The sequence below is a fragment of the Panthera tigris genome, chromosome E2 (genome assembly GCF_018350195.1).
Source record: "Panthera tigris isolate Pti1 chromosome E2, P.tigris_Pti1_mat1.1, whole genome shotgun sequence".
Lineage (NCBI taxonomy): Eukaryota > Metazoa > Chordata > Mammalia > Carnivora > Felidae > Panthera > Panthera tigris.
The window spans coordinates 55,040,115-55,056,032 of NC_056674.1; the positions used below are offsets into that span (position 1 = coordinate 55,040,115).

Sequence of the window (15,918 nt, forward strand, 5' to 3'; positions counted from 1 at the left end):
TCAAACCTTACCGTGTGATCACACAGGTGTAACGCCCTTATATCATAAAGGGTAAAGAGTAATTCCTAAAAACTACAGGAATGAATGGCTAATATAATGTCTCTCAAAAGCTTCCACCTCCTCAGAGGGCTGGTCTGTAGGGATCTGACCCAATTTGGTGGTTTTCACACATTTTCAAGCCTGTTAGTGTTTTGCCACTCCCGTATCAGTGCACATTTTAGTCTACTGTAACTGGATAGAGATAGTAGAGGACAGAAGTAAGTACATTTTTGACTTCTGAGAAACTCAAGACATTTCCAATTCTCCTCATCTCGCTCTGTGGCTCCAAAACGACTTCTATTGTACCCATCAAAACGAGAAAGACACAAGAAACCGCATCTCAAACTGATCTTTGCTTTTTTTCTCCTATCATGGTTTGTTTGGTGCAAGAAGGTAAGAAATGAAGACTTCATCCAAGAATCTGTTTTCTTTTTTTTTTTTTAAGTTTATTGATTCATTTTGAGGTGGGGTGTGGGGGGGAGAGAAGGAGAAAGAGAATCCCAAGCAATCTCCCTGCCACTCGAGCTCACAAACCGTGAGATCACCTGAGCCCAGATCAAGAGTCGACTAAGTCACCCAAGTGCCCTTCCAAGAATCTATTAAGTAGCAATTTGAGGAGCCAAGATTTGCTACCAGGTATCCATTTGTATCTATCTATCTAGATATTGATGTAGATTTATTTAGATAGAGATACATTATTTAATACTGTGTTTCTTGAAAACCATCTCAACAAGTGTGATCCGATCCATGTTTCTAGCTCCTTCAGAGTGATCGAACCACAGGAGAAGGCAGCCATATGAGAACCACTATGACCAAGAGGAAGACCGTCAGCCCATCCCAAACAAGACACCCGGAGGCATGATCCCCAGGACTTCTGCCGTGGCCATGTGCTTTAAACCAGTCGACTACTTCCTGGAGGTCAAATGGCTGAGCCTCATAACCCAGCTCCTTCTTGGCCTTCTCTAGACTAAAGTAATGTGTGACGCCAGTTTTGTAAACTTCTGTGCGGGTGAGGAAGGGCTGGAAGTTGTAGACCCGACCAAAAAGGAAGTGAGCCATTTCTGTCAGGAAAGCAAAACAGTAGATGAGGGTCAAGGGCAGGCGGATGGATGGGAACCTGTAGCCCAGGCCCTCAACCAGAGGCCGGAGGAACTCAAAGTTGTTCACGGGTCTGCCATCCGAAATGAAGTAGGGCTGCCCAGAGGCCACGTGGCCCTTGGCAGCTGTCAGGGCCTCTGAGGCCAGAATGTGAGCCTGGACCAAGTTATCCACGTGGACAAATTCAACCAGGCTCCCAGGATCCCCATACACAAACTTGAAGAGACCCCTCTCAATGTAGCTCACTATCCTGGGAAGGTGCCTTTGTTCTCCAGGCCCGTAGATGCCAGCCGGCCTCAGAGCACAGGTTCTCAAGACACCATCACTTCTCACCAGGGTAGCACCATTGGCCTCCAGCACTTTCTTTTCTGCAATAGATTTGGTCCGAGAGTAGTGATCAGGATGGAGGTGAAGAGGTAGGTAAGGCAGAGATTCATCTCCATTTCTGATAACTTGACCTCCAAAGATGACATTGAAAGTGCTAGTGTAAACTAACCTTGGCACCCCTCTCCTCCTGCAAACCTGGAGGATGTGGTCTGTGCCCCCGACGTTGACTTCTTCAATCAGGCTTCGATTCAGCTGCTCCCGCCCCGACATGCCATAAGAGGCGATATGGAACACACATGCAATGTCCACATCCTGGAAGGCTTTCTCCACATCACAGAGGTGGCGAATGTCTCCGTGTATAAACTTGACTCCCTCTGGCATGGGATGAGCAGGGCTTTTGATGTCAAAGAGAATCACGTGGAATCCTCTCTGGTTCAGAGCACAGCCTAGGCTGAAACGAGGAAAAGCAAGTTAGATCGAATCGTGACTAAGCTATGCCCGACGAAAACTGCATAAAATAATTCACCAATCAATGTGGGGCTGACCCAAGTCTTCTGGGCTTATCCTGAGTGCCCTCGCTTTACGTGTTCATTGTGCAACAATCCCTCATGTAAGCACGCGAACATTCAAAACTGAGGATCCCCGTATCCTTGCTTTTTCTATCTTCTCACGTAGATGGTAGCAACTACAGGTTCCATTTTCCCCCTCTGTTTTAGAACCCACCATCCATTCTTTGGGACATTCGTGAATGATAACAGAGCTGCAAAGGAATAACTTATTATCTGGGGGCACCCGGGTGGCTCAGGCACTTGAGCCTCAGACTCTTGGTTTCGGCTCAGGTTGTGATCTCATGGTTCGTGAGTTCAAGCCCAGCATCGGGCTCTGTGATGACAGCGTGGAGCCTGCTTGGGATTCTCTCCCTCTCTCTCTCTCTCTGCCCTCCCCTGCTCACTTTCTCTCTCTCTCTCTCTTTCAAAAATAAATAAATAAACATTAAAAAAAAGAATAAACATTATTTTAAAATGTTTTTGGTGGGCGCGTTATCTACACCCGCCCCCAATTTAATGCCGTTACAAAGAATCTTTCTTAAGGTAGTATATATCTGTAGTTCTGAATTTCAATGTCTGAGCAGTGGGCAACCTAGTTCATTTCTGGTTTAACACTGTTCAAATGAGTAAAAGTCTACACTGTACTCATGTCATGTCAGAGTCATAAGCTGTAATTTTTTTTTCCAGCAACTACCAATAAAATAATTCCACAGACGTGTTTATCGATGCACTGACCGGAAACCAAAATAGCCACCTCCTCCCGTAATAAGGACCGTTTCCTTCGGGGATTTGCGGGAGTCCATAGGTGGTTGTCAGGAGCTCAGTGGACCTAGTAGAAAGAAATGCAACAATGTTACTGACCCCACCTGGCCTAGTGCTGCATCAGAAAAGGGGAGCTGATAACAAGGCTTATGAAGACTCAGCAGAACGCCCGACAGAGGACGGGCACTCCGTGATGTCATTTCTCACACTTCCTTTGCTTGGAGCTCTAAGGGTCTGGGGATTGGTTGTCCCATTACCTTTCCACGTACCAAGGTCACATCTCTCAAAAGCACAGGGTTGCGGAAATGCTTGACGAGTTCTTCTGCATAACCGTACTAAGTACCTGAGATGGCCAGGAAAGCTAACCAGTCCACCATGCGGAGAGAGGTCAGTTGGTGGGACAGCTACGGAGGCTGTTTCTAAACACAGTGGATGTCACTCACTGATATTTCAACCCAGACTTCCTCCCTGTATCTCCGTGATGTGGTGGCAATCTCCCTCCCTGACTTCATCTGGCGTTCTCCCGCCGCCCACTGGACTCCCTTTGAGATGCCAAGCCCGTCTGCAACTTGAGGGCTACACACACCTTCTATTTCACCTTAGTGGGAAGGGCTGTTCTTTGCCCGGCTATACCTTTCCCAATTGCTAGGTCTGCCTGAATGTCACTTGCTCAGTCAGGGATGCTTCTCTGACTGCCCTAAGGGAGAGCCCCTGACCTTAAATACTGCTGTTGTTTCTTCATGGCACATCTTATCACCTGAAAGTATCTTTTTTGTTTTAAACTATTGCTCTCCTTACAATAGAACATAAGTTCCATGAGAACTGAGACCTTCTGCCTTTTCCACTGACATGTCTTTTCCAGAACCTACCACATGGCAGATGTTCAACAAATATTTGCTGAATTTACGGGTGATTTTGAACACTGTGAAATACACCCAGTTGAGTAAAATTGTTTTGGGCACAAATGATGCAGGGCTCTGCAGTGTGTAAGAGTCATCGCTGTGTAAGTCAAAGAACACTGCCGCTTCCTTTTCTTTCTTTCTTTAACATTGCCATTTTCATTAAACTTCTCTCCTAAGAAATTCTGGGGGGTGCCTGGGTGGCTCAGTAGGTTAAGCATCTGACTCTAGATTTTGGCTCTGGTCATGATCTCACGGTTTGTAAGCATGAGTCCCACATCGGGCTCCATGCTGGCAGCGTGGAGCCTGCTTGCGATTCTCTAAGTAAACAAACAAACAAACAAACAAAAGCCTGGGTTACGGAATGAAAACAACACAAAGCTAAATGAGACGGAACTCCTGCATTCTGGAGCTGACGATGGAGTGAGGCTTTTGGAAGCAGCTAAACTACAAGGTGAAAAGGAGGAAACAAGATTGCTGTCACGTGTCGGTGTAAGCAAGGTGCCGTGGGAGCACCGAGCTGGGCGTGGAGAGAAACGGACTCTGAAGAGCACATCAGAGAAGACTTCACTGCCAAGTGGGCATCAGAGCTGAAGGGTGACAACAAGAGGACTGAGGCGGGCTGAGACAGGCTGAGGGAGCATCATGAATGAACAGAATGGTGACGGGAAAGGCTGTGTTGGCCAAATATAGTGATTCAGGCGGGAAAGATAGCCTGGGGTCAGCTTGGAGACACCTCTGAGCTCCTGAAGGGGAACGTGAATTCTGTTCTGCAGACAACCGAACAGCCACACGCCCTCTGGTCCTTGCAAAAGATCAAACTTTTCCCGGAGGGAAGGAGAGCCTGAAAACCGGCAAGGTCTGGGTAAGAGGTGATGGGGCTGTGCTAGAGGCCTATCAGTAAGGACGAGATGCCAGGGTGCTCTGCTGAAATCAGGAGGTGAGCCGGCGAGCAACTGAGTGAGGCCGCAGTGGGCAGCACCCAGGCGGAGTCTGAGGGGTGTGCCACCATTAACCCAAGCGACACACACAGTTTTTGGAAACGTTCTGTTTGGTTAATAGAGTTCTGATTAATAGGATGCCAGATAACAAAGTCTAAGCTTTTTAAAAAATTTTTTAATGTTTAATTATTTTTTTTGAGAGAGAGAGAGAGAGCGGGGGAGGGACAGACAGAGCGGGAGACAAAGAATCTGAAGCAGGTTCCAAGCTCCAAGCTGTCAGCACAGAGCCCGACGTGGGGCTCGAACCCACGAACTGTGACATCATGACCTGAGCTGAAGTCAGACGCTCAACTGACTGAACCAAACTGACTGAACCACCCAGGCGCCCCAAGGTATTCTTAGTATCTCCACAAGAATTCCACGGTAAGGGATCAGAAAATGGACCAGGCCTCAGAGTCCAATTAAGAAAATCCCAACAGAAATTCTCCCTAATCTCTTAATTATTCTGTTTTTGAAACCACCCACTCCGGACCAGTCACAGGACCACAGGTCAGTCATGGCACCTGTGCACATTAATCATGCTGGAATGTACAAGTGCACGTTATTAATGCTTCAGAGGACCTGCCAGGTCTATTCACCCTCCTTCTCATCAGCTTCCAACTACTGCCACAAGGATCCGAGGGGAGAACTTGTATGACTGACCTGATCGAGGGGTCAGACGAGAAAGGTGGCAATGAACAGGGGAAAAGTAATGATGGGGCAAGACGGCGAGGAAAAGAAGCCTATCCACCAGGTGGGTAAAACCTTCACAGATCACCAGCCATTAACATCCCCACCCGGAGCTGCCTTCTTGCTTCCTGGCTCCCTACATCAAAAAGCACAGGAAAAAAACACAAAAAACAAAAAACACCACAGTAAACACATCTCCCGGAAAACTGCAACAAACTTCCAAGAACACTAAGCCAGAAGGGAGAAGAAGCGTATACAATTTTTCTTCAACTAGCTGCCTGACTTTTACATTCTTCATGGCTTCTGTTTTATTAATTAGTTACCATCTGATTCCTCCTGGGGCTGGGCACTCAGGCCAATGTTTATAATCACAATTACTTTAAGGCTCTTTCAAAACCCGGCTTAGTAATTGTTTTCCTCTGGGTGGAGCGGGGGAAGGGTCACATCTATCTGAGCAGTCATTCTATCAGATATGGGTTAAAGTTAAGTACATGATCCAAAAAAAGGAATCTTAATTACAAACAGGAAAAAATGAAATTTAAATCCGCCTGACCTCTTGATAATACTAAGATAAAGTGAGGGTAATAAAGTTGACATCTCACAGGGAAGTTATGAGAAAACTCATAAAAATGACTACGGGTACCTTAGACTTACAAAGACCTAATTAAATGCGAAGGATCAGTAATAAGAACCTTAGATTATGCACACAGTTCCTTCATCCCTTGAGTTCAAGTTGATGACGTTACTAACCCTCTGGTATTATAATGTAATATACAAATCTAGGTGCCACTGGAGTCCACAACAGATAGAAGAATTGAAGACTGCTTTCATAAAAATAAAATTTTACTACGTTTGCTTTAAGCAAGATAAAATAACTCCAAGTAGTTTAACCCTGTGATGGTGTGTTTTAAATTACTGCCCAAGTACTACCTAGAGGCAAAAGGTAACTGTGCTCTTACTGGATTGAGATCAGGAAAATACATTGAGGCTAGAGGGTTTAGAAATGGTGCTGTTCAAATTCCATGCGTGATCTAAAAATTATTTGTGTTTAATATCAAGCAAAGCAATAAAGATGTTGATAAGGAGAGTAACCCTGATACAGGTGAAGGGGGTGGGAGGTATACAACCTAAAAGGCCAAATACACTTGAAAAGAAAATTAACTGGAAGGTCGATATACTCATAACAGAGAGTAGCATTGTGGTTACTGGAGACTGGGGGTTGGGAGGAAATGAGCTGGCACAAATTTCCAAAAATAAGAGAGAGTAAGTTCTGGAGAACTAGTATACAGCAGTGTATGTGACTACAGTCAACACTGTATTATATACCTGAAACCTGCTAAGAGTAGCTCTTGAAAGTTCTCAGCACACACGCAATAATTATGTGAGGTGCCTGAGATGTTAACATACTTTATTTTGGTTATTTCACAGTATAACAAATCATCACATTGCAAACCTTAAATTTACAGTGTTAGGTCAATTATCTCAATAAAGCTGGAAGAAAAAAATATCTTAAACTACCCCCCCCCCCCCCACACACACACACACTGGGCTACAAATTATGCAAGTTGTACAGGTTGAGCTACACCTAGCTCTTGAAGCCAGGCCTGCCGGACTTCCCAGCCAGGACTCTCAACCCTGTGTGTCGCCCCCCTGGGGTTGAGACAAGGCTGTACCACCGCTGCTACTATTACTTATTATGTTTTATTTAAATCTATTCACCTTTTTACAAGAAATACATTCATTTTAAGTGGGAACCTCACACTTCCACTGTAAGTGGGAACCACCCGTCCTATGGAAAGGTAGTATTTCTAGGAACTGCGAAATGACAAGTGATCAAGTCTAGCTAGATACAGATGCCTGCTGCAAACTCTGAGCTTGGGGGGGGGGGGGCGCGGGCGGGTGTCTGCTGTTAAACACACACACACACACACACACACACACGAAGAAAAAAAGAAAACCCCCAGCGCCTAGACAGAGCGTGAGGTCTTTGCGACATTCTAGAAAGCCACGCGGCGCCCAGCTCGCTGGAATCCGAGAGAGCGCTGGAAAGGGAAGGCCGTTCCCATCACCGGGGTGGACGTCACTCACTCCCGCGCCCCGTACCACCTGCCGCCCGGCTCGTCCCACCCCGGCCACCACGACGCGCGGGTAGGGGCCGGGTCACCGACAGCCGGCTCGGCCCCGGGTCCCGGAGGAGCGGCGGTGGCCCTCCCGACCCAGGCCCGGGGCCCACTCACAGTGGCGAGAGTCGGCAGCGCACGCAGGCCGTGAGAGATACGCTCGCCCCAGGCCGCTGCGTCCGCCGCGACCACCCCCGCTCCGCGCGGGAGCCGTCGGGCCGGCCTCCTGGAGCCACTTCCGGGCCTCTCTAGGAAGCCCGGAGGTCTCGGCATCTCTATGATGTGCGGGTGTCTAGTCCATCCTCACCTGGGCTGGGCCAGCAGGTCCACTCCAGGAATCTCTCTCAGGTGCCCAACCCGAGTGTTCCAGCCTCGCGGGAGCCCTTGCAGGGTCATCCCTACTGCTATCCCACCTCCACTGTCTGCTTTTAGACTTCCGCCTCCGTTTTTGTGTCCCCACAGGGCTGAGCACAGTGCCTGGTAACTGGGGAGGGGGGCGGTGCTCAGCTCAGTCAGTACTGCTGGGATGGATAGATGGATGATGGATGATAGGTGGATGGATGATGGATGAGGCTCCATGAAACTACTGAATAGTCACTCTCCAGGTCTTTTCAACTCTCTAGCTCGGAGTCTCCACGTTTATGTATGTCTATATGTTTTCCCGTGTCCCTGATTTACCCTAGTTTTTTTCCGGTTCCAGGTGTGAGGGAATGAAAGCAAGACACCAGTAGCGTCTGCTACGCACCAGAATCCTGTAATGCTGTGCTTTAAAAAAAAAAAAAAAAAAAGTTTTTATTATTTAAAAAAATTTTTAATGTTTATCTTTGACAGAGAGAGAGAGAGAGAGAGAGAGTGCGAGCGAGCATGACCTTGGGAGGGACAGAGAGAGAGGGAGAGACAGAATCCAAAGCAGGCTCCAGGCTCTGAGCTGTCAGCTCAGAGCCCAACACAGGGCTCGAACTCATGAACCGTGAGATCATGACCTCAGCTGAAATGGGACGCTTAATGGACTGAGCCACCCAGGTGCCCCTAAAAAAATTTGTTTATGTTTATTTATTTTTGAGATAAAGCATGCACGAGTGAGGGGCAGAGAGAGGGGGACAGAGTTTTCTAAAGTAGGCTCTGCGTTGACAGCGGACAGCCCGATGCGGGGCCCAAACTCACAAGCCAGGAGATCATGACCTGAGCCAAAGTTGGATGCTTAGCCGACTGAGCAACCCAGGAGCCCCAGTGCTGTGCTTTTTAAGGGTGCTCCATGTTGGGTTGCTGAGGAGTGGGGTTTCTGTCCAACCCCACTGATTCCCTTGGACACAGTTCCTGAAGTGGCTTGTGACCTGAGCCTTAAGGAACAAGTAGGAGGTGGCCCAAGGAGAAGAGAAGAAAGGAACATTTTGGTGGAAAAAATAACAGGACAAAAGCATAGAGTCAGGATTGAATGCCACATGCCTGAGGAATAAAGAGGCACTGCAGGCTAATGATACTTGTGGAGATCGAAAGGAGAGGAGAGGGAGAGGAAAAGGGAGACACAGTTCTGTATCGTACTCAGACCAATTAATCTGAAGGGAAAGACCATTGTCTACATTGGGACTGTCCAGGAGGATTCGGCAAGACGGCAGAAGTCTGTAGGTGGGAGAGGGCATGATCCAGACCACCATATTCCACCCTTTTCTCAGAATTAACCTCTTGACTGCTGCTGGAGCTTCCTCAGAGCTCTGCTGTGGTTTCAGGCCACCGCAGCATCTGAAAACACTGATACACTTTGAGGGTGTCTGTCTGCCCCTCGAGATCGTTTCTCCAGGAGGCCACACTTTCAGGGGTGGTGGTGTTCAGGCAGGATGTGTTGTGATCAGCTAGGAGGTGTCATATTAATGTCTCACCTATAGTATAGTAGTGAGCATGAAGTGATGAATAACTTACGTTTCTAGTCTTTAGGCTTAGAGCAAGTATAGCAAGGAGGTAAGGAACAGACCTTAGAGTCAGAGCAGTGGGGATTGGAACCCTGGCTCTGTGTAGAAGAGTCCCGAACTGATGAAATGAGGTGGGGTCTGTGTCCTCCTCAGACCCCTCCTGGGCAATGTTAGCTGCTTTTGTTATAGATCATCTTCAAGACTACGTGTGCAACACTTGGACGGGAATATTCACATCAGCATTATTCATAAGCGCTCCGAAGAAGAAGTAATCCAAATGCCCATCAGTGGGTAAATGGATAAATAAAATGTGGTCTGTCCATACGAATAGAGTATTATTCACCTGTAAAAAGCAACCAAGTAAAGGTCTTCCTTGACTTGCAGTGGGGTTATGCCCTGATGAAGCCATCGTAAATTGAAAATATCGTAGGTCGAAACTGCATTTAATTCCCCTAACCTACTGAACATGACAGCTTAGCGTCCCCTCCCTTAAATGTGCTCCGAATACTTACATTAGCCTACAGTCGGGCAAAACCATCTCACATAAAGCCTATTTTATAATAGTGGTGAGTGTCTCGTGTAATTTGTCAAATACTGTACTGAAAGTGACAAACGGAACTGTTGTAGGCGGACAGATGGTTGTGTCTCAGTTGTTCACCCTCCTGATCGCGTGGTTGACTGGGAGCTTTGGCTTGCTGCTGCTGCCTGGAGTCACGAGAGAGGATCATCCAAAAACTTGGTAGCCTGGGAACAGATCCTTATTCCCGATTCCCAATTCCAAGTGTGGTTTCTACCCAAGGCCCATGGCTTTCTCACCATCAGAAAGTTGAAAAATCGAAAGTCACACCCCTGTAAGTCTGGAGTCAGGGGCCGTCTGTAGTGATATGGGCTACAGCATGGATGGCCCTAGAAAACATTATGCTCGTGTTTTTACTAGCCAGCTTCAGAAGCCAGTCACACAAGACCACATACTGCATGATTTCATGTATGTGAAATGTCCATAGGCAAATCCATAGAGACAAAAAGCCGATTGGTGGTTGCCAGCGGCTGGGAGGTTTGGGGTGAGATGGGGAGTGACCGCTCATGGGTACAGAGTTCCTTTCTGCAGTGACGGAATGTGGTGATGGCTGCACACCTGTGCGAATACTAAAAACCATTGATTTGTATCCTTTAAATGGGTGGATTTTATGATATGTAAATTAGACATCTCCATACAACTGTCATTAAAAACAGATTACACCTACAATATTGTCAGTCTCATTGTAATTGCAATGTTGTTTGAGTAGGAGAGGACAAAATGGCCCATCATCCTGGACATGCCCACAGAAGCGTGTCATAGGAAGCAAAGTCAATACAGGTAAAAGTTGAGGAGCCATTGCCTTAGGGAAATAAGCATAATTCTCCTTTCCACCATCTCAATATGGAGGCTTTGCGCCCCCCGCCCCGGACTCTGCTGTCACCTTCCTCCTTCTCAGGGCAAGGAGGAGAGAGTACAAAGCATAAGGAAAAGCAAGGTTTGAATAATAAATGCTTTCCAATTAGCTGCCTTGAAAACTGAGAGTCAGCTTGTATTAATCTTCATGATCAAATTACTTCATTTTGTCTCTCGTCTAACTGCTCGGGTAATTTTATGCCAGGATTATTTTAGTCATTCTAATTATGCAGGCATCAATATTTAGTGGGTGTTTACCTAACCCACTGCATACCCAGAGGTGTTCTTCCCTCAGAGACCATGGCAGTACAATATAATATGAATAAGCATGCAAGGTATAGAAATGAAGTGCCTTTGATTTCTCCCTCCTTGTTTGTAAGGAACGTTCAGGTGGTGTTTCTTGAAAGAGCAACGTGTGTCCTATTCAGATGCATCTACAAAAGGCAGTGCTGTCCGTGTTACCAGTTCATTATATGATACTAAATGCAATTCTTGTGCAGATGTTTCATTAGGGATTCAGTTATGCAAGACAAATTAAAATTTGCCGTTTGTTTAGATTTTCTTTTTTGCAAAGAACCTTTCCTCGCTAGTCGCCTCGTGTTTGAATTTCTGTCACTGGCAATATCACTGACCCCCTTTTCCTTTGGAACCCCTTCTCCTTTGAGAGAATGCTCTCTCAGTCTGCTCACTGTGCTCCTCTCAGTCTTTTCCTCCTCATCCTTCATCCCGTCCTCTCCATTTTCTTTCTTTGGCCCTTTTGTATATTCTTCCCAGCTCTTAACTGGGTACACCCCACGATTCAACCTCCAGCTTTCTTTTCTTCTACATCTACATCCTTTGCCTAAAAGAAGTCATTAGTTATCTTGGTTTCAACTCTGAACCCAGCCCGAGAGACCCCCGAACATGTATAAGCTTGCCCCTAGGAGGTATTTATGGGGACCGTCCACCTGTGTGAACCTCATGTCCAAAGGTGTATTCCTTATCTCAAGCAATACCTGGCACTGGCTGCATTTTTTTGACATCTTCTTTTCCTTCATTCAGATATCCATTTAATTTTGCCTTGCAAAGTGTCTTGGACCCATACTCTCTTCCCATTCCTTCTGCTTCCTTTCTATTTTCCTGAGGGCCTCCCGAAAGAGTAGTATCCCAGGGTGCCATCAGGTTAATCTTGGCCATCTTTGGAGTGTGAATATCTCTTAGACAATCCATCCTGAGGCCAGGCCATGGAGCTGCCCTCTCACTCACTTCCTCCCCTCCGGGGTCTAAAAACACCATGCTCCTGTACCACTTTCTCAAGTCCTGTGGAGTGAGGCAAAGCTGATGGTAGGATGTGAATTGGAACACTGCCAGGGCACCACATGGACCACAGGACTTGGGAATGTGGAAAGAGAGAGAGACTAGGGCAGGGGCCTCTGCCTACCAGTGGGTTGGCTCTGTGAATGGCCATTCTTCTTTCACTAAGAAGCATCTTGTTTAACTAACTAGGTGTACTCCAGCTGAGTAAATCAAAACAGTTAATTTCAATACAATCGCAGGATAATATTTTTGCTTAAATACTTTAATCTTATCGAGTGTCTTAAATATATTTTACAATAACTTTGTGACCGATTTACCTCATTCAACCTATGGAAGATATTCACCATATAATTGGCACAGCCTTCCACCTTGCCAAATCCATCAGCCAGATCAAAGGATTTGAATTCTTTTTGACTTATATGCCCCAAATGATGCTTAATGATCAGCTGTTAGAAAAAAATGATTTCATATTTCATTTTGTTTATTGAAAAATGTGTATTTATTTTGAGAGAGAGAGAGCAGGGGAGGGGCAGAGAGAGGAGACAGAGAATCCCAAGCAGCCTCTGCACTGTTAGTGCAGAGTCCGACGCGGGGCTCAAACTCATGACCGTGAGATCACGAACTGAGCCAATATCAAGAGCCAGATGCTCAACCAACTGAGCCACCCAGGTGCCCCTCATATTTCATTCTAAATAAGTATATCAGCGCCCTCATGGCGATTATTTCACTTTTGGTAGATAGATTGACCGATCGTAGAGTTTGTTATTGTTGTCATGCATTTGTTACTGACATTATTTTCATGGGAAAATGTAGAGCATGTTAAGAGGAAAGGAAGTGTGGGGCAGGGCACACTGAGCAGGAGACATTTGAGCAAGGAAATATAGGAGGCCAGGAAATTCGGCGAGTGTACAAGAGCATTCCAGGTTGAGGGAAAACCTCCACGGCAGGAGTATGTTTGAGGACTGGCAAGGAGGCCCTTGTGACTAAAATGGAGTGAATGAGGAGACGGAAGTCAGAGATGTGGTCCAAGAGCTACAGGGCACAAAACATGTGGCCGTGGAGCCATTTAAGGATTTTGTCTCTGACACTGACTCTGGGTGAGATGGGGAGACTCTGGCAGGTTTGCAGCAGACGGGTGACGTGACAGGGTCGAGGTTATCCAATGATTTCTCTGGTGTTGGGTTGAGGGTAGACTGTAAGGAGACAAGGGTGGAATCAGAGGGATCTATCAGAAGGCTGTGGCTGCATTCCAGGTGAGAGGTGATGGCGGCTCGGACCAGGTTGGCAGCAGTGGAGTGATCAGGTAGGGGGTCTATTCTGAAGGTAGGGCCAGCAAGATTCCTTGATAGATTGGATGTGGGTTGAGTCAAAGAGCTGAGTCAAGGGGATTCCAACATGAGTGTGCTCAGCTACTAGAAGGGTGAGGCTGCCCTCACTGAGATGCCGTGATGTGCTTCTGGAACACACACATCCTGAACCAGAACTTGAGTGAGCTGTGAGCTGCTAACTCTGCAGGGTAGAGGGAGGAGAAGCTGAAGGTGGTGTGACAGTAAGGGAAGGAGGAAGAGGAGGGGGTTAAAGAGAGAGTGGGAAAAGCTCAAGGAAGGACCTATGAGCTCAGTGGGGTCCACAGTGGTGGAGGTAGGAGGACATCTAGGTTTCTTCCAGATCCTAGGGACCTACCCTTCCAGAATTTTTTTCCAAACCTAGGTGGAGGTAGGAGGTCTTCTTAGAAGGTAGAGTTCCTGTCAGTGTTCTACACACTGTGGTGGCTGTGTTATCTTCCACAACAAACTACCAGAGACTGAGTGGCCTAAACAACAGAAATATGCTGTCTCATAGTTCTGGAGGCCAGGAGTCTGAAATCAAGGTGTGGGTGGGGTCATGCTGCTTCTGAAGCTTTGAGTGGAGGGTCCTTCCTTGTCTCTTGCAGCTTCTGGAAGCTCCAGGCATTCCTTGGCTGTGGCCACATCACTCCAATTTCTGCCTCCATCTTTACATCGCCTTCACCCCATATGGCACCCCTTCCGCTTTTTCTCTTCTATTTCCTATAAGGATACCTGTCATTGGATTTAGGGTCCATCCTGATCCAGAATGATCTAATCTAAAGATCCTTAACTTCACCGAAAGTGAAGAAGGAAGCCCCTGCCCCTCCCAAAGCCGAAGCCAACGCAGAGGCTTTGAAGGCCATGAAAGCAGTGCTGAAAGGCGTCCACAGTCACACAAAAAAGTAGATCCACAGGTCACTCACACTCTGACAGTACAAGACATTGTGTCTCTGAAGACAGCCCAAATATCCTCAAAAGAGCTCCCCAGGAGAAACAAGCTCACCACTAGGCCATCATCAAGTTCCCCCTGACTCCCGAGTCAGCCATGAAGAAGATAGAAGACAACAACACGCTTGTGTTCATTGTGGGTGTCAAGACCAATAAATCCCAGATTAGACAGGCTGTGCAGAAGCTCTGTGACATTGACATGGCCAACGTCAACACGCTGATCAGGCCCAATGGAAAGAAAAAAAGGCATATGTTCAACTGGCTCCTGACTATGATGCTCTGGACATGCCAACAAAGATGGGATCATGTAGACTGAGTCCAGCTGGTAAAACCTAAATATAAATTTTTCACCAAAAAAAAATTTAAAAATAAGGAACAAATAAAGATCTTTAACTTGATTACACTGGCAAAGACGCTTTTTTTCCCAAATAATGTCACATTCGCAGGTGCATGGCGCTAGGACGTAGACATATCTTTTTGGAGCCACTATTCACCCCACTACAGTGACGTACATGATTCCTCTACCCCTCCTTCTCTCCCAGGCCCAACTCCCAGGTCTTTAAAACTAGGAGGCACTTCACTACAGTTGACTTTACTGCTATACATTTTGTTTTGCAAACAGAAAAGAGAAGTTGAATTTCACAATGAATCCAGAATGGTTGAGAGAGGCAGTGACTGACAAGACACAGAAAAAATTCTGGAAGGGTAGGTCCCTAGGATCTGGAAGAAACCTAGGCAAGGCCGTGGGATACGGAATTTGAGCCAATATTATCTGGATCCCAACGTTTGGAAAGTTCTAGCTGATACCTGGGTTATCAGGACACAAAATATGATTATACTATATATTCTACTTTGTAAGCTGTCCTCCTTTCTCAAGAAATATTGCAAACATTTCCCCAAGTCATTAAATATTCTTCAACAACATGATTAAAAAAAATTTTTTTTTTACATTTATTTATTTTTGAGAAACAGAGTGAGACGAAGCATGAGCGGGGGAGGGACAGAGAGAGAAGGAGACACAGAATCTGAAACAGGCTCTGGGCTCTGAGCTGTCAGCACAGATCCCGATGTGGGGCTCAAACCCACAAACTGTGAGATCATGACCTGAGCCGAAGTTGGAGGCTCAACCGACAGAGCCACCCAGGCACCCCTACAACATGATTTTTAATGGCCATATAGCAGTCCATCAAATGAAAGTACTGTAATTTATATAACAAATCCTTTATGGTTAGCCATTTAGGATGCTTCTATGCTTTACATATGATAAATAACACTGAAATGAACAACTTCCTTTATAAATCATCATACACATCTTTGATTATTTTCAAATGGGCTCATTTTAAATAACCATGAACAATTTTGCAATAGCAATTTCTGCTCATTGTTTTTTTTATGAACTCAAACTTTCCCTTCAGGCAAAAGGAAAAAAAATGGAAAAGAAGTTCCTGGAACATCTGGCTTATGGTGTAATTTACTTTTGGTATTCAGCTGTGCTCCCAAATTTTGAAATGTTGTCTTTCTAATAGACTCATCCTAGATTTAAT

The 15,918-nt window shown here is 46.2% G+C and overlaps 1 protein-coding gene across 5 annotated transcripts in view; it reads right to left on the bottom strand.

Annotated features, from left to right (window-relative positions):
- Positions 1 to 558: 558 nt before the first annotated feature.
- SDR42E1 (short chain dehydrogenase/reductase family 42E, member 1) overlaps positions 559 to 15,918 on the bottom strand; it is a 55,373-nt gene continuing 40,013 nt past the window's right edge. For 2 of the 5 annotated variants that reach the window (XM_042969538.1, XM_007082832.3), the window contains exons 2-3: positions 2,748 to 2,841; positions 559 to 1,915 (exon numbers count right to left, since the gene is read on the bottom strand). In XM_042969538.1, coding sequence (XP_042825472.1) covers positions 802 to 1,915; positions 2,748 to 2,815 — 1,182 coding nt within the window. In that variant the 5' untranslated portion in view covers positions 2,816 to 2,841 and the 3' untranslated portion in view covers positions 559 to 801. Of the gene's footprint in view, positions 1,916 to 2,747; positions 2,842 to 5,316; positions 5,480 to 7,580; positions 7,681 to 7,770; positions 7,793 to 15,918 lie in introns of those variants that run through there. The other 3 variants (XM_042969536.1, XM_042969537.1, XM_042969535.1) reach the window with 3 other exon arrangements.